This window comes from Neophocaena asiaeorientalis, unplaced genomic scaffold, assembly GCF_003031525.2.
Source record: "Neophocaena asiaeorientalis asiaeorientalis breed wild unplaced genomic scaffold, Neophocaena_asiaeorientalis_V1.1 scaffold5, whole genome shotgun sequence".
Classification (NCBI taxonomy): Eukaryota; Metazoa; Chordata; class Mammalia; order Artiodactyla; family Phocoenidae; genus Neophocaena; species Neophocaena asiaeorientalis.
The window spans coordinates 5863340-5882413 of NW_020174698.1; the positions used below are offsets into that span (position 1 = coordinate 5863340).

Genomic DNA, 19074 nt, shown 5'->3' on the forward strand with positions numbered 1-19074 from the left:
ACCCCCCCGGGGGGGGGGGGGGGTGAGGCAAAGAGAAGTTGCCAGAATCCAGGGGAGGGATCTGTGTGGAGAGGGCTGTCTTGAGAGGAGCTGCGATTGTCCAGGATATAGCCACCGTGATGCGACCACACAAGGAAGGAGTCTGGGTATTAAAAACCCTGACCTCCTTGCCCTCCTCCCTGTCTCTGATCTTCTTCAAGAACTTTCCATTGGCTGAAGTCAGTGGGAGCAGGATCCTGTTGATGTCCATATGGGGTAGCTTCCTAAGGCAGTGAGCAAGGTGGAGAAGATGCCCCCCTCCCTTTTTTTTTTTTTTTGGCGGTACGCGGGCCTCTCACTGCTGTGGCCTCTCCCGTTGCGGAGCACAGGCTCAGCGGCCATGGCTCACGGGCCCAGCCGCTCCACGTCACGTGGGATCCTCCCAGACCAGGGCACATACCCGTGTCCCCTGCATCAGCAGGCGGACTCTCAACCACTGCGCCACCAGGGAAGCCCAAGATGCTCCTTTTTTATTAGTTTATTTTTCTGACTTTGTTGCTGAATGCAGAAGTCAAATATGGAGAACTAAGGCATGCTTTTTTTCCCTTTAACTTCTTTCCCTTTATCTGTAATTTCTATTCACACAAATACTGATAATTGTAAAACAATATGTGGAACAATCGAACCTCAGCTGATTTACTTGGATCCAGATTGTGTTTATTTTTCAGTCAGATAAAATAGCTTCAATGTCCTGTTGAAAGATTGCCTCACACTAGAGATAGCTTTGTTTAATGTTTCAAATGAGGGTTGCCTCCTTATTTGTGCTGAGAACATGCTGTCTTGGGTAATCTTCCGGCCTGCTCCCTGTGTCCCTGGCCAGTGATATTTTGGGCAAACACGTCATTTGTGTCTGGTGCCAAATTGCTTAGGCACCTGTGCCTGGTTCACTCTGACTTTTTACTCTGTTCCTAGAGAGAACTGTGGCTGTCAGGATATGGGTGAATAAAGCACCTTTGTAGATGAGATTTTAAAACCTGCTCAGATGGTCTAATGTAATTTTTTTTTTTTTTTTTTTTTTGTGGTACGCGGTTCTCTCGCTGCCGTGGCCTCTCCCGTTGCGGAGCACAGGCTCCGGACGCGCAGGCTCAGCGGCCATGGCTCATGGGCCCAGCCGCTCCGCGGCATGTGGGATCTTCCCGGACCGGGGCACGAACCCGTGTCCCCTGCATCGGCAGGCGGACTCTCAACCACTGCGCCACCAGGGAAGCCCCAGTCTAATGTAATTTTATTTGTATATATGAGTTGTTCACATATCACAGCAGTGAATGCCATTGGCATCAGTTACCTGGTACTGTATTTCTATTTTTAAAAAACTGAAATAAATTGCGTTAAATTGTTCTCAGTAACAAGGCAGTTGAAATGTTTTAGTTTTATTGACTCGAACCTAGACTTTGTGGGGTTTGTTTCAGCATATTTTGTGAGAATTTGTTCCATGTTAATTTCTAAAAAAAATGTGTGAATATCTCTGAATAATAATCTTCAATTTTCCGTATCTTGAATGAGATCTAGTTCTTCTCTTAAAGATATTTGAATATTGTACATATTAGATCTTCAAGCACTACTTGAAATGTGAGGAGGCAGATTTTTACTTTTGTCTGTAAATGTATTTGATTAAAATAAAAAATCTTTCAGGCTGGCAATTATTCTAGATTGTCATCTTTTCCAAATTAAAAAGCCGAGGAAAGAAAACAATAAGTTCAAGAATAGTCCGTAGTCTGTTTGAGCTATGCCAGCCAAAGGAATGTTGTAATGAGAACGGGATGTCAGCAGTTAGTGTTATTGAAAAACTGCTTGGAAGAATTCAAAGATTTCAACACTGTCAGCCTAGAAGAGAAATTTTATATGAGGAGTTGGTGTTCTCCAGAATATAGATGTTACTTAACAGCTGTTAGCTAGCATAATCCTCTGAGATAAATTTGCCTACAGTAAAATGGCTGACTGCACCTTAGGGTAAGCCGACAGACTGTCCCCAGGGGCTGGAATAGCCTCTAGGAAACATGTTTTATCTCCCGTATCTTCAGGATGTCCAAATTGAGGTCTATTTCCTTTCCTCCCTTTTAGCTCTTACAGCCGAGCTCGAGGACATATATATGAGTTAGGCCTTTTGAAGAATGTTGTGTCCTGTAGTCATGTTGCCATATCTCAAATCTGACCCCTCAAGAGGAATATCTAGGTTTAAGATGTGTTGTATGTCCTACTGTTTCTATTAACTTGTGTACGATCACTGCAGTTGAAATACAGACCTGTTAAATTGGCATTCCTGATCATGGTTTGAGGGGCATCATTGACTTCCCTACCTATATAACTTTCACAGCTCTAACCATGGTCAAATGGCTTATGGTTGGCAGGACTCAGAAGGCGTGGACATCAAGCTGGGCGTGTGTGCTAATGGGCTTCTCATCTACAAAGACAGACTGAGAATCAATCGTTTTGCTTGGCCGAAAATCCTGAAAATCTCCTATAAGCGCAGTAACTTCTACATAAAAGTTAGGCCAGCAGAGGTAAGCAGAGTCATGTAGCCCTTGGCATATCTAATCGGGCTTTGTCAGTGTTCTCCTTTATGGCCACGAACTATCAGAATTCTTTTCCATTGAATGTTAAGAAAATGAACTATTATTTATTCCTCCATGGTAAAAAAAAAAAAGAGGGTTTTTGATGATAAACTTGCATATATGTATTCCTGTTGATAAAACAAGCAACAGCCACAATTTCACAGAAAAGGAAAAGTAGTCAGTGCCTGCCACATCTGGGGGGGCGCTCATTTTTCTTTTATCTTTGCATCAGCTAAGTGGTCAAGATCGATAGGAAGGTGGTAAAATGAATTTTAGTGGACATTGAGCGATAGCTAATTTATGTCAGTAGTTGATATTTGCCCTTTTTCAAGAAGAACAATTACTTCTTAGTGAAATATCTGAATCCATGTTTTTCAGTAGCTTCTAATCAGCTCTTAAGAAATATGCTGATTTGTTTTATGGATTTATTCTAGCTGGAACAGTTTGAGAGCACCATTGGCTTTAAACTGCCAAACCATCGGGCAGCGAAAAGGTTATGGAAAGTGTGCGTGGAACATCATACTTTCTACAGGTAATTTTGAGAAAACAGCTTGGGATTCATGAAAACAGATCTTGGTACCCTCTAGATCCTAGGAGGGGGCAGTGGATAGCGTGGCAGACGCAGCTAGAACTGCTTTATGGTTCTTTGCTCTCCCTCTTGGTGTATCTGTTTCTGTCACCGTGCCATGCTAGTCCTGGCTCAGAACTGCTCTGCCTCTGCAGTGGTCCCTCACTCCAGTTGCCCTTCACCACCATACCCTCCCACCCCGGCTGCCGCTCTTTCACTGTCACTCACCTTAGGCTTCACTTAGTTGCTCTTATCAGCTCCCTCCTGTCTTACTTCTTTCCCAGCCAGACCAACCCTGAACCCTGTGCTCTGTCCCTTTGCTACTTTGTTAGGAGTGTTCTCGCTGCTAAGTCCCTGTCCCTTTTTGCACATCAGCCTCCACTCTCCTGGTCCTGGATGAGTCCTGTGTCCCGACCTCACCATTTCTATACCTGTGCTACCACGTGTTGCTTTCAATAGCCTAACTATCCAGGTAGACACACTCACACAGCGCTTTGGGTTGGTGCAGTTGTAGAGAGATCATTTCCCATGTCAGCTGGATCTTAGTGCCACCATCACAAATATTCCTGGTCTTCTTGAGCCCCAGGGTACCCTGGCCCCTCTGCTCAGATGCCCTTCATTGGAAGGTGTTCTGATAGTAGATGCTGTGGGTCATGAGCATTCTTGGTTTCATGCATCTTCTCCTTTTCTCTTTTTGTCTGTAATTTAGCATCGTTTCCCTCTCCCTTCATTCATTCTTTTCTACCTCTCCTGTTTCAAGAAAGAGCATATATAGAACTTTTATTCCTCTACCTTGATCCCTTGTTTCATGCCTCACGTAGGATTGTGCTTTGTAAATCATGTGCCCCCAGTGGGTGGCTTCGATGAGTTCTTTGGTCAATAAACATGTCCATGTCTTGCTCTCTGAAAAGCCACAAAACCCCAGAAGATCTCCTTAGACCTTTTAGACTCCTATAGCTTTTGTCCTGTCTGCTTTCATACTTTTATTCGGGGGCATACTTATTAACATTGCTTTTCTTAGCAAAGTGTGGTTTGCTGATCTTCCTTTTCTCTGTTTCCTCAGTTTTCTATTACTGCAGTCTAGATAGCTGTGATATCTAGACCCTTCATCTTTAAAGTTTTTGCTTTGCACTCTTAAGGTCTAATGCTGCCCCTCCACATACTAGATGTGTGATTTTAGGTAAGTTACTCAACCTTTGTGAGTCTCTCCCTTTCATCATTTGTGTGATGGTGGTAATGATAATAGTGCCTATATTACAGGGTTGTTTTGAAAACTAAATGATATAGCTCACGTGAAACAAGCTTAGAACCATTTCTGGTATGAAATAATGTTTATCATTATCATCATTATTCTTAGTTTTGTGGCATAGTGTGCTATTTATTTTCAAAACTGCTCTAATATACTCATTTCAGAGGAGTCATATTACCATTGACTTAAATCACCAAAAAGATTCTTTTAGAGAGAACTCATAAATGTTTGTGGTCAACACTTTTTTGTTTTGGTACTAGTTTCTGTTTAATTGTAGCTTAATTGCTTAAGGATTTCTTTGTGCTCAGAAAATTAATCTGTAATCTAATACTGTGTGTATGTGGTCACCAGTGCCAGTTGGGCAAGAAAGCACTTTATCTCAGTTTGACATAAACAGAATAAAAATCCTCTAGTTAACGATTTTCCCTCTTTTGCATTATGACTTAAATCTGCCTTTAAAATATTTTCCTTGTATTTCTTGGATTTATATTTTTTGTAAACTGGAAGTAAGAGAAAATCCTCATATGGAGCTGCTCATTCTGGGAAGATGTGGCCTTTGGTTGAGATACAGTCAACTGAAGTGAACCTGCAGAAGGGTAGCCGATAACCCAGTCTCACTCTCCTGTTTGCCTCTAGTCTTTTTTTTTTTCTTTTTAAATTATTTTATTGTGGCAAGATCACTTAACAAATTTTAAATGTATAATATATTATTATTGACTGTAGGTACAGTGTTGCATAGCAGCTTTCTAGAGCTTATTTATCTTATTTAATTGAAATTTTTTGCCGGGTGATTAACAACTCCCCATCGTACCCTCCCTCCAGCCCCTGGTAACCACCATTCCAGTCTTTGATTCTGTGAATTTTGACTCTTTTGGATACATCATATAGGTAGAATTATGTAGTACTTGGCTTTCTGTGTCTGGCTTGTTTCACTTAGCGTAATGTTCTCAAGGTCCCTCCTTGAGATGGGCCATTCCATCTCAAGGATGTTACATTCCAGAATGTAACAGGTCCATTCTGTTACATACTGCAGAATATCCTTCTATTATAATGGCTGAATAGTATTCCACTGTATGTATATCCTGTATTTCCTTTATCCATTCATGTGTAGATGGATGGTGAGGTTGTTTCCGTATCTTAGTTATTGTGACTCGTGGTATAATGAACATGGGAATGCTAATATCTCTTTGAGATCCTGATTTCAGATCTTTTGGAAAAATACCCAGATGTGGGACTGACGGCTCATGTGGTGGTTCTATTTTTAATTTTTTGAGGAGCCTCCTTACTGTCTCACATAGCTTCTGTACCATTTTGTATTCCCACCAATAGTATGCAGGGGTCTCAGTTTCTCCACATTCTTGCCAGCACTTGTTGTCTTTTGTTTAGTTTTTAAAATTCTGTGGAGGAGGAGTATTTCCTTTTGGGTCACGATGGCATGTTTCTCCTTTGAGATATTTTTTAGAAATGTCTCTTTTTGTCCACTTGTTGATCTCCCAGTACCTACAGGGCATGCTTCGTGAATGGATGATAAAATAAATGTGATTTAGCCAACTTGTTTTTCAAGGAGAATGAGTATTTCTTAATTACTGCACTGATAAGCTCGCCAATGACCCTTTTTTCTATACATCATTGCTTTCTTACACGGCATTCTTAGACCATAGCTAGCTGGATTGCAAGGTAGGGAAACCCGCCATATTCAGCCCATCAGGAGACAGTGCATGGTAAATGACCACATTTCTCACCCTGCCCCTGGTGCTCATTATGAGTGTCGAGACGTTTAATCTTTCAGCGTCCCAGGTTCATTCACTGTTAGAGAAAGAGATTACAGAGCACAGACAAGAGTTAATTTCTGGTCTAAATGTCTAGTATTCCGGCTTTCTAATTTAAGAATATAGAGCTTTTTCCAAAGTACAGTTTGAGGCACTGACGTTTTCAGATTATGCTTTCTCAGCAACATCATCTCTGTCTCCTTTGAAAATCTATTGGCAGAAAATGGAAGTTTTCAAGGAACACTTCTGCTAGCCTCTATGACAAGACTAAAGCCAAGAGTGTATTAATTCTTTTTACATCAGTCTCATTCTAACACGTTGTTTTCCTGGGTTGATATGATGGAGAATCCTGAACTGATGGGGGAGCACCTCTTGTATTACTACATGTAGCTTTACCTTGACTTGAATCTCTTTTCATTGCTCGTTAAGCAGAAGATTTCTAAAAGTTGAGCAGAAATGCTAGTAATACTCGGAACGGTAAAGAACTCTTTGAGAAACCACTCTTCTTTGGATGATGATAGGAAAAGTTTTGGTGGAGTTCTCCATATTCTGGAATTGTCAACTGCAATCTTCTTATTTAATACATTCTCTAAGAGCTCTGGGATTATCTTTTTTTAAGATGTTTTGCCAGCTCTTCATCAGGCAGTGAAGGCAAGATAAGTTCAGTTGTATACCAGACAAGATTGGCTCACTTACTAAAACCGTGCTTTCACATAAGTCTGGAAGTACTTGCCATCAGGAGTTGTACTTCATTCATTACGGACCTGGGGTTTAAGCAGGACAATTGTGCTGGCAAGAAAGGGTGTTCGTCATCCCTACAGATCCACTGTGCGGTGTTCTTCATGGGACAGCATCACTTGATGGGACAGATTCCTGAGTTAGACGTTCTTTCCCAGAGAAATAGACATAAATATTAAGAATTACTAATGGTAATGGACTGCTACTTGGCACTTCTGGCTTGGAGCAAGAATTCGGACATATGTGTTTATATAAATGATTTAAGTTAATACAAATAAATAACCTTTGATATACACTGAAAACAGCTGCGTTTTTGCTCTGGTTGAGGAGAACATTATTCATGAATATGTGAATGAGGATTTATTCATCTTATCATTATCATAAAGCTCTGTATATAGGAGGGTTTATAAATAATGTTGATTTTTATTAGAAAGTTTAGGCAGCATTTTTTGGACCAAATAATCATACTTAATGAAATGAGATATTAAAATATATAGTTTCAAAGTTAAAAAAAAAATCCATAAAGTCTAATTTTGTTCCCTTTTTCCACCACAGGCTTGTGTCTCCAGAGCAGCCACCAAAGGCCAAGTTCCTGACCTTGGGGTCCAAATTCCGCTACAGCGGCCGTACCCAAGCGCAGACCCGCCAGGCCAGTACCCTCATTGATAGGCCGGCACCGCACTTTGAACGCACTTCTAGTAAGCGGGTCTCCAGGAGTCTAGATGGAGGTAAACACATTTATTCGGATTCTGGATTCCATTAATCTTTCTCTAACCCAGCGGGATCAGAAAATGTTGATCTACTTATTAATAAGATCCCCAGAAATACCCTAGAGGGAGAGCCATTCTTTTTTCCTGAGTAAATAAAATACTATTACTTACACTCATAAGAAAATAATTTTATAGTGTTTTGAAGTTGTCATTCTGAACGTAAATTTTCTTGGCACTGTAAATACACACAAATATCAGTTGAGTTCTTTTTGATGAGATGTTGGACAGATGTTTTTACTGGTCTGACTTAATCGTGATATATGTTATGTGACCTAATTTCTTGAACTTGTTAAGTAATGGCAAACATGTAATTCCAAGGGTTTTTGGTGTGATGGCATATATAGAACTTTTATTCAAAGGAATGTAAAACATCCATTGCGTCATCACATTTTTGAATTTAAAAACCCTTACTAAAGCTTAACAGACATTCTGGCATTCGGGAAACCATTCACAGCTTCCAAGGATTAGTTCAAATGCAGTGTTTAACAAAAAGGAAATATAGTCTGTTCACCTGTTCTTACGTCCAAGGGGAGACATGTATAACTTTGTTCTATTAGAATTCTCACTTAGCTACATATGTGTAGTTTTTAAATAAATTACACATGGAGATAAATTGATGTTGCTTCCCTTCATTTTATATATATATCTTATTACCTGTCTAATTTTGGGTTAATAGCAGGTTTCCTATAAAAGAGCTGAGGTTAATTTTATATTAGAATGCTTTAAAAAAATTTTTTTTCTTTCTACCTAATAGCAAGGAATTGGTATGGATACCTTTCTACCAGAAGTAGTTCTCCAACATCTTTTGGCTGATGAATCTCAAAACATATACACAAAAATAGTAATGCTAAATTGGAAATTTTCTATTTTACTACTGTTTATCAGCAAAAACCTGGTTTTGATCGTTATTACTGATACCTTTCTGAAACACGAACTTCAACAACTTATGTTTCAAATAATCAGCTGAACTGAGCAGATTGGATATGCTAATAGGTAAAACTCTTCTCTCAGTAGTGAAGGACTGACACTCCTTGGCCTTGATCTATTTTTCCTGGAATAAACTTAGAAAACAGATCCAGCCAGACACACAGATACTTCCCAAGTTTTGTTGGTGGGCATTTTGGTACATATAGTTATTGAATCTTGCTTCTGGAGAATCTTTCATATAGTTTTATGAGACCACAGGAAAAAATGTGGTCAACAGAATCATAAATTGTGGTTCAAATAAATGTCCACGTTCCCAAATGCAGTGATTTAAATTTAGTGAATTAGTACTGCACGATAGTTGTCAGAGTATCTTCTAGCTCATCAACAACTGAGTACTTTTTCCAAGTAAATCCAAAAAATGTGCCCGGTTATGTAAATATTTCACAAGTCTTGCCCCTTGTCACAGAGAATTTATACAAGTGCTGAATAAATGTCATCAGTGTCATTTAATGCCTGAGAGAAATCATTCCTCTTTCTGGAACACTGTCCTTTTTAGCCTTTGTTTTAAGCTATGAGGTTTTTATAACTCTCATGTTGCGAATCTTAGGGCTTAAAAAGAGCAGTAAACTACTGCTTTTTCTTTGAGGTATATAAACTGTGCTCAAGGAAGCCCACCATCTTGTATGCGCAGTTAGCGCAGAGGGTTATAGTGGGTCCGTATCTGAAGACAATGATTTTCACAAGTAAAAGCAACAAACATGGCACAGTAATCCATTATTTTTCCTTTTGTGCTTTGGACACTGTAATTCATCAGATGGGCCAGCCATTCAAAGGATTATTGTGTTGTTGTGAGAAATAGGAGGCTTTTCATGCCAATACATGACCAGACAGGGAACTATTTGGATAGGGCTTATGTTCTTTTTTTCCCCCAGAGCAAAGCTAGGCTGTAACCTGGTACTGAGCTCTATTTTCCCCACCACACCATCCATATACCTTTTGTTGTTGTTGTTGATATGTGTTATGTTTTCTTTCTCCTGTTTTTAAACAGGCTATTTAAATACATAAATATTCTTCACTTTAAGATTTGACAAGTTAAGTCTTTTAGTGATTATGTAGAAAGTAAAAATCAATGTGATATCTAGAGATCAAATGTCAAAATAAAAATTAATCTAGGATAGCTATTTTAGAACAGTGAGATTCCAAGATTGCTATTCAAGCCAGAAAGAAGGCAAATCAGTCATTGAGAGCATGAACACCCCAGATGCATGTGAGAGCAGGGGAACTGATGATTTCCTGAAAGTGGAAAGTATAATCGGGCATTACAGATTGGGTCATCAGGGAAGGAAGGCATATCTGAGGAAGAACCATTTCAGTTGAGACTTGAAGGATGAGAAGGAAGCAGCCGTGAGTAGAACAGGAGTTAAAGCATTCCAGGTAGCAGGAGTAGCAGGTCTGAAGATCAAAAGTTGAGGGACAGCTTGATACATTCTAGGAGCAGAAAGAAGGCAAGTGCAGTCAGAACTGACTAGTGATAGGGAGAGGTAGGCTGGGAGCAGGTCACACGGGGCTTTGCAGGTCACATTCTCTTGGTGCCGAACGTGGTTTTTATTCTAGGAAACCATTGAAGGGTGTGTGTTATACATACATACACATGTGTACACACTTATAGAGGCACATATGTGTACAGTGCTATCTATCTTTAAAAAAAAAACAAAAATCACTTGATGCCATGTCCAGAACAATTAGAGAGGATGAGAGAGGAAGCTCAGGCCGACTTGTCAGGAATAATCCTGGTGTGAGAGTCATGGTGGTTTTGTCTCAAATGGTAGTAGACCTATTAGTCATTGGTACCATAGGTTCTGTGCCTTGGGCTTATAAACTTCTCAGGGTTCTACACGGTTTAAGACCTGACAAAAATTATTAGCTGCAAACTGAAATCATTAAGTATGCAGGGTCAATATTTTGCCAACTTCATTATGTAACTTTAAATTGGATATTCATTAAAATTTTGATATCATTACATTTGAAGCCATTTCTAGGTCAGAGTTTCTCATTGTGGTAAAATAGAGATGGAAGCAAGTGGCCACATTTAGAAATACATCCAAGGACTCTATTGGACTTGCTGGTTGTTGAGGGGTAAAGGAAGAGACTTCAAGGTATCTGACTTGAGTAACTGGGTGCAAGCATGAGAGTGTATTTGGCAAAAAGTCAAGACTGAGAAGAAGGAAGTTTTGGACAGGGCAGGTGAGGGGTGTGGATTAAGAGGCTTCTAGTAACACATGGATTAGAGGTCTAGGTGTTGCCCAAATTCAGTATGGTGGGTCACACACAGTCTCTGCCCTCCAAGAGCTTGCAGCCTAAAGTTAAACAGTGGGCTTCCCTAGGGGCATGGGGCCAGAGCAAGCCGCACTGTGTCAGGAAAGCGCATTTTATGCTGGTGAAATGACCTCAATGGTTTCTTCTTTGGGGAAGAAACTACAGATGGATAGAGGCTTTTGCCGGTTGCTACTCACTTTGCCTTGTTGAGATTTGAAGCCGTCTTGGATTGATCTGCCATATGACAGAAATGTCAACACGATATATGTTCCTGCACATCTGTAGGATAGATGAAGGGAACACATAAGGCCAGATTTGCTAAGGCAGAGGGTTTTATGTATTAGACTTACTGTAGGTCAAGTTGAGGCATTCAGGAGGGAGGTTAGAAAAAATGAAAAATATTAACATAAACATAGAAGTTGATTCTCTAAAATCTACTCTTACTGTCTTGTTGCAATTTCGACTGGTGTTCTAATTAAAGGTTCCTTTATGGAGGAATTCTTAAAACTTATTGAAGCAAATCATTTTAATAACTAGGTAATTATTTGTTGCAATAGGTAGATTCAGAAATAAGTTCAAGCAAGATTAAAGAGACTCCAGAGAATTAAAATACTGCTCACCTTGTAATTCTGACATAGTACCCTGACTCTGGTGTTTCATCTGGTCTTAGAGCTCCTTCTACTGGCCAATTCTATGATCAGTGTCTTATCCTTCAAAAATCTGTGACTTGAGAGCTTGGTCTAATTTATTGGGTTACAATTCAGAATACTTATAGAGTTTATTAAAAGTTTAAACATGAGTTTATTTGATACATTATTTTCATGATCAAACAGTGTTCCCATTTCTGTTAATTGTCTGTGAGGTGCCTGTTTATCTGGGAAGGCGGGGCGTTCATCAAATTTTATCACTAAGTGTCCTAAAGCAATCTGTATGATCATTCTCAACTAGCTCTGATTGGTGGTGTGGACCGGAGTCTTACGAAGGATTTTCCTGGCCCTGCTGGGGAGGTTTCAGCACGTGGCCCTGGAGCTGTGAGCCCTGCTGTGGTACAAGATGGTGATGGCAGCAGGGACATTAGAAGCCCAGCTAAAACCCCACACGTGCAACTCACTGAAGGAAAGGTATGGTTAATTAGTTGAATACGTGGCTTTAAATGTGTATTTAGACAAGAGGCTGTCTATTGCATTTGTTGTTTCAGAACTCACTTAAAATCAGCCATTGTATGTTCTGTGTTGATAAAATTTCCCACTTTTCAAATATGTTTATGCTCTTGCCGGTTTGGACTGAGTCTCTAACCTTCTTCTGGTTGGTGTTCAAAGCAAAATATTTCAGCGTAAATTACCTTAATACAAGCAAGTAATTTATTGGTCTCTTGTCCATCCTTATAATTATCCTATTTAATTAAGCCCCCAATTATAAAAAACTGTGATGATTTGAAATTCATATTTGGTTTGTTTCAAGTAAATTTTAATGTGTAGCCTATGTCTTGATTATTTTATTGTAGTATTGACTTGAATTTTTTAAAAGAAGAAAGGTGGTCTTTATGAAAAATACGATTTTTCATTAATAATCTACCACTGATGAAGAAGAAAGTTTTAAGTAATTGTTTTTTGAATACTGAGTGAGAAGATGGTGTGTTGCTTTCAGTCTTCTTTGGTGTGTATACCATAGTGAACAGAGAAGTAACCTATATTGTGTTTTCAAACTTGCCAGGGTTATTTTATATTACCTTGAGCAAGTATAGTCACTTAGAAGTTGATTTGAAGTGGCTTTGAGTTCTTCAGATCTCTTTTCCATGTCTGCACAAAGCAACTTTTGAATGGGTAACATTGGAAGTAAACATGAAAAAGAAATGAAATCATCCTGTGGATTTATAATGTTTTCAAAATTTTAACTTTGAAAAATTTAAAGATGTGCAACATGAATTTATAAAGAACTTGCTAGATGAGGTAACTGCCAGTGTCTCAGGATTTTCTGCACGGACAGCCCCCAACCCCAGCAGAGAGGAGGGCTCGGGCACCCTGGGGGCCCTGTCTTATGCTACAAGGACAGATGCTTCTGGTAGCACGTACCATTAGATCCTCTTCATTCCTTTGTTAAAAAATTTGTGAATATTATATTCCAGAAAGGATTTGATTAAAAATTAGTTTAGAATAACAGGAATCACAGCAAACAAGATATCAGTAACTGAAAAGTTGTCAGGATAGGTTATGATTATGCTACCAGGACACCCAGGAGTGGCTACTTACATCAGAAATAGGAGAGCCGAGAATCTCGGAAAGTCTGTGTTCCATTCTGCCTAGATAATGTGATACAAAAGAAAAGTTCTTTTAAATTCCAAGGGAAATTCTGCCTGCTTTTGGTAAACGACTGGCCTTTTCACTAATGCGTTCAGGGTTTGTCAGCGACCAGGTTCAAAAGTAATAATGCTATTTGAGTTGCATAGGATCCGTTTGCAACCGGTTGAAAATTAATAATTACATCAGCCTATCACCTGTAAGTTGTATGTGATAAAAGTAGTCCAGTTTTCCTGTTTTATAAATGGATCATTTAATTCAGTTTCTAATGACACTGTGTTAATACAATCCTTCTGAGTAAACGTTTTCACTAACAACCCACTTCTTCTCTCCTCTTTCTCTCTCTTGCTTTTGGTTCTCCTTTGAATGTATCCGCTGTGTAATTTCACATTCAACCATGGGTTTGCTTTGAGAATAGCTTATTTCCACGTGCCCACCTTCACCACTCATCCGCTGTGCTTCATCTCTTTCCCCACACGTATTGCCAGCCCCTGAAATGGACTTGCTTTCAGACATTTGGGAGGAAGACCCCTTTGGGGAGGCCGATCAGATCACACTAGACAGCTTAGAGCTCCCTTCCCCGGGCGAAACATCAGAGCGGGGGGCTTGTGATTCTGGCTTGGATCCTCTTGAAGCCCCTCCTGAGACTGACTGTCCTCCCGCCCATGAGAAGCCTCTAAAAGAGGCTGAGCACAAGGGTTCAGAGTTTGGGCGCTTCTTCAGTTTCTGCAGACGCTTTCCACCTCGCTTCCCCTCACTGCTCGATGATGGTGGGTACCTTGCCTTCCCCAGCCTCCCCAAGGCCTGGGTCTCCTTCCTCCCCACCGACATCCAGCACTGTGTTCCCATCACCTCCCCTTTGTTCCTTCCCTCCCTCATCCTCATTTTTGGACTCCTTCTCTCTGCGTCTCAGTCAGTGCCTTTTTCTCTCACCTTTTCCCTTCCTCTGGCTCTATCCCTCTACTATCTGGAGGCAAAAGCTGCTTCCTTGACTGTTTCTTATGACTGTGACTTGAATGACAAAACGGAGGAAGAGGAAGCAGTTGCCAGCTCTCCTACATGAGCTTTAAATCTGTGCGGTCAACAACACTCCACTTCATCTTATACCCTTCGTAATGTAGAGTGTAAACATGTGCATAAATTCCATCACTGGTTAACCTCAAAATAGTATGATCTCTACACTTTCACACACATCCTTTTAGTACATGAGAAGTGTAATTAAACACTTCCCCTCCACTGATATTGACTAGGTCCACACATTCTAAGTTACGAGCAAAGTTGGAGGATTATTTTATAAATACCTGAACCATACTAGGCCATAAAAACAAGGAGAGGGGGACCTATGTTGCCCTTAATAATCTGTTTTGGGTCTGTCCATTTTGCAGATAAATGTTAATGCTGTTCCTTTAGGATGGAAACTTAATTTTGATATAGAACTTAGGATGCACTGGACATAGCTGTAATCGATATGTATTAGTAGAATTCCTTAGTGTTATTATTTCTCTGTTAGAAAGCCAAGCTTGTTCTTGCATTTTTGAGGATGCATCTGTGACCTTTACTCCTGACATGCATAGGTCTAATCTCAGAAACTCCTTGTCTCCCTATTATTGTAGCATTTGGAGCCCAGATGAAGTTCAGATAGTTTGTTTTCTTTTTTTAACTCAAAATCATATATTATATAAGAGTCACCGTCATGTATTCTGTAAGGAAGATACTATTCTGTTATCTTTTCTTTAACAAATATGTATGAAAAATGAACCATAGTATTTTGAAAATTTAGACTCTGTAGCACTAAGGTTGGACTGGACCGCTTAGTGTTCTTTTATTTAAAGTTAGGTGTCTGGTTTGATCCAAGGATTTTTGCCCCAATATAGGGCTACCTCTGCAGTACTAAGCAGTGCTTACATGTGTAGTACTTTTTGATTTGTTTTGCTAAATGTGGTCTGGGGACTTAGTGTCCCATATCCTGTGGTTACTATTAATACGTAAAATAAGTCACAAAATTTAGAGCAAATCTAAAGGAAAATGTGAAGATAATTAGGCATAGTGGGAGGATCCACGATTCCTGAAGGTTACCTGAAGAATGCCAGATCGACATTTTCGAGAATTAAGTGCTGACCAAGGAATTGGAAGATGATTCTTAGCAAATTGTTGAGTGGCTGTGTCTAATTTTTCCCTGCTGATCAAAAGATACTCTGAGTTCCCCGCTTACCTCTCAAAAATGCTTGAATAGTTTAAGAAAAATAAAAGCACTTTTGAACTCTCGGATTTGACACTGTCTGTTACAGTAAAGGAGAAAAAGAATATGTATAATCCTGCTATAAATGAACATGTAAAGGTTAAACTCTTTTCCTTTGGTATCCGAACCAATATTTTTCTTTTATGCTATTCCCTTTCATGAGTCAGTAGTCATCAGTATTTATGTTAGTTTTAAATGTACAGATTAATTCTTTGGGTCATTAGATAACTGTCCAACTATGAAAAAGTATTCTTGCTTAAAGAATTTTATGAAAGAAAAGTGGCTATAAAATATAAGAGTGTTTTTAACTACCCACCATTTTATATGAAAGTAGCAAAATAAACCAGTTTCCCCCCAAGGAAAGAAATCTGTGTTAAAAAACTAAATAATAGGGTGAACATCTGTCCCTGATAGAAAGTGAAAGCCAAAATTTACATCATGACACTTTGCCCTCACCACTAGTTGATTTAGATGTTTCAAGTTAGAACAGATTGAATTATGCCATCTTTACACTCTCATGTTTTCATTCCTGAGTCAAAACATATTAAAAAGCAGCGCATAATCTAGGGACTGAGAAAGAGTGAAGCTTCCATTCTCCATTCCACCTTTGCAAAAGACCATTTCCATCATTTGTGCAACACTGTAGGTGAAGAAAGACCAAAGTGGCTTAATAGTCTGCATCTTCTGAGGGCCAGACAGTAAAGGTTGGTAATGCTGGTTCACCATTTAAGTTCAATACAGCTTCTTTGCACTGATGGTAGCATTTCCACTAATATTCCCCTTCTCTCTGGCTGCTTGCTGGGTGACTTCCAGGCGAAGACCGAAGAGGAGGAAACACAGCTGGAGGAGGTGGATATTTTCCCCCCAAAGTTACATACCTGGTAGCTGCTGCCTGCCATTATCATTTGTGCGGGGGGTGGAGCACTTTAGGGTTTATTTGTGAGTTTTGCTCGCTGTGGCTTTAGGTTCTTAAGATTTTTATTCCTCTTTTATTTTAATGTCTTAGACTATCCAACTCTGAGTCATTTCTGGTGCTTGCTGGTTGATACACTTATGTTTATTTGCCTTTTTCCCCCCTGTGTGTGATTTAATTTCACAGAAAAATTCCTTGAGAGTAGAAGGGGATAATATTTATGTCAGACATAGCAATTTAATGTTGGAGGTTTGTATAATTTAAGAAAACAACTCTGTCCTAATGGCTGCCAGGCTGCTGTGAACGGGGGGTCACGCACAGGCTGGCTGGCACCTTTCAAGCACAGTGCACGAAATGCATGGGGGAAGTTCACCTTGGGAGTGCATGTTACCAGTCCAGCTTTGTTCTTCTAAAGTGGCTTAGGTAGGAATATATCTACTATAAGTTCTCAAAGTGACAACTGGGAAAAAAAAAATTCTGTGTAATCAAATGAATAAACTTTTTATTCATTAATCTTGAAGTTCTACAAGTAAACCTATTTTCTCCTAATGGGTTATCTCCAGGGTTTAGAGTCTGAAGTAACATGATCCCATCCTTAATGCACGTTCACCAGAACAAATATTTGTCGATCTGGCATTAAGTCATTTGGCCCTGTGTCCACAATTTTTTTTTTTTTTTTGGTGGTGCGAGAGAGTGCCAAAATCCATGCAATTAGGAATGTGGTCCACTTAAAATCTTCCATTTGAGAGTATGCTAATTAATGGGTTTGTTTTGATTAAAAAGAAAGAATAAATGAAAGAAAGTAAGAAAGAAAAGAGGAGGAAAAAAAAACCTAGCCACCCAATTAGGAATGTAAAATGTATTGTATTCCCCGTGTCACACGAGAACGGTTTTTTGTTTCTTTTTCCCCCTTCTTTTAGGGTAGTACATGGCAGTGTATTCAGTGGAGAGCTGCAATCCTCAGTAATTTGACTAATCTGTTCGGTTGCTTTCAGCAGCTTTGATAACTGTTGGAAATGTATTTTTGCATAACTTACTAAAATGCTCTGAAGTGTAATACATAACATTGCTTTGAACAAATGCAAGAAATGTGCCTGATCTCAAGCCACAGTCATTTTTCCATGCCATGCAAAGATTTTTAGATTTTCATGAGATTTTGCAAATGGCGATAGCAGCTCATAGATGAGCTACTATGCTTGTGCATGCATATGGAATATCTAATTTAATCAGATGCATGACCTGTTTCTCTGGGAGTAGTGGGATTGAAAGCTATAATCCACAGGTGGCCCCATGATTTTTGAAATATAAGAAAACATTTAAAATTCAGTTAAAACTGTTTTCTGAATACTGCCTTTTATTTCCACAAATATCATTTCTCAGGGCCAATCTAAAAAATCCCACAAGTGACATTTGTCAGGGCCTATTTCAGTGAAAATTGACCTGGTAGTTTTCCTCGCATCTTTTTATAAGGACTGTTTGGTATGTGGGTGGCTTTTGTGCTTGGCAAGTACGTGAAACCAATATGATGTTCATTTATTTTAGAGAAAGGCCAAACAGAAGCAGCCTCTGGAAGCTGTTCAGTTTATTCCATAAGGATTAAAAACCATTGCTGAATTTCCTGAAAAAAGCCAACCGTTGGTCCCCCTACCCCCCCTTTTTGGGATGATCCTGAACTGGATTCCTGTCAGGCCAAATGGGCTCTGAGTCCACCTTTCTCTATTTTCACTTGCTTCATTATATTACAGGGTGCAACTCTAGTAGTAACCCTAATCAGAAAGGTAAATTTGCAGGAACAAAGTCATGGGCTGCATTTCAAATCCAACTATTAGAAAGAAGGGTTATTGGCCATGTTGAGTATTAGTTCCATAGCCTCCTTCTACTGATATCTTAAACAATTCTAAACAGAGAAGAAGTCAGAACCCTTTAAGACAGGAATCATAAAAAAATTGCACATTGGTTTTATTTTCAAATTTGGACAAACTCATATTCCTAGGTGATGATAATGGCTTTTGAGACTTGGCATTTTTCTTGCTTTACTGTGTTTTTTTAATCATAAGTTTACTTTGTCTTATTTTTTGGTTTCATTTTTTATTTTTATCCTATTGGGTTTTTTTTTTTGTTTTTTGTGTTTTTTCCTTTTGGATTTTTCCCCCTTTATTACGTTACGTATTGCTAGGACCTGGATAAGGCCCAGGAAGAAATACTGAAACACCAGGCTAGCATTAGTGAACTCAAGCGCAATTTTATGGAATCCACACCCGAACCACGCCCTAATGAATGGGAAAAACGACGTATCACACCTCTGTCCCTACAGACACAAGGGGTATGTCACTAGCTATTTGTTGGCTGTATGTCTCAATCCAGCTGTTCAGTAAAACTTAGGTTGTTAATCTATTATGTTGATTCTCAAGACGTTACAAAATGTTCCCTTTTTTAAAAAAAATGTAACTGCTAATAATTTTTAAAATACTAAATATTTATTAATAATGTGTAATACTTATTGACGTAGTTCTTGGGTAAATTGTATGGGTTTCGAAATACCTTTAGAATAGTTTCACTATTTTACTCAAGTAACTTGGTAGTGATGAATTGTTACATAGGGCGAGCTAGAAACTGATGTATATTGTATTTAGTAAGTTAATTATTGACTTCTGAAATAAGAGAGTTTGTTTAATAATTAAAGAATTAGTGATTAAA

At 39.1% G+C, this 19074-nt stretch overlaps 1 protein-coding gene across 3 annotated transcripts in view; it reads left to right on the top strand.

The window, feature by feature from the left end:
• The window catches only part of EPB41L2 (erythrocyte membrane protein band 4.1 like 2), a 214133-nt gene that overhangs the window by 159688 nt on the left and 35371 nt on the right, over nt 1-19074 (top strand). For 2 of the 3 annotated variants that reach the window (XM_024759070.1, XM_024759071.1), the window contains 7 exons: nt 2388-2540; nt 3026-3123; nt 7471-7643; nt 11877-12049; nt 16278-16313; nt 16564-16626; nt 18554-18700. In XM_024759070.1, coding sequence (XP_024614838.1) covers nt 2388-2540; nt 3026-3123; nt 7471-7643; nt 11877-12049; nt 16278-16313; nt 16564-16626; nt 18554-18700 — 843 coding nt within the window. The remainder of the gene's footprint in view (nt 1-2387; nt 2541-3025; nt 3124-7470; nt 7644-11876; nt 12050-16277; nt 16314-16563; nt 16627-18553; nt 18701-19074) is intronic. The other variant, XM_024759072.1, reaches the window with a different exon arrangement.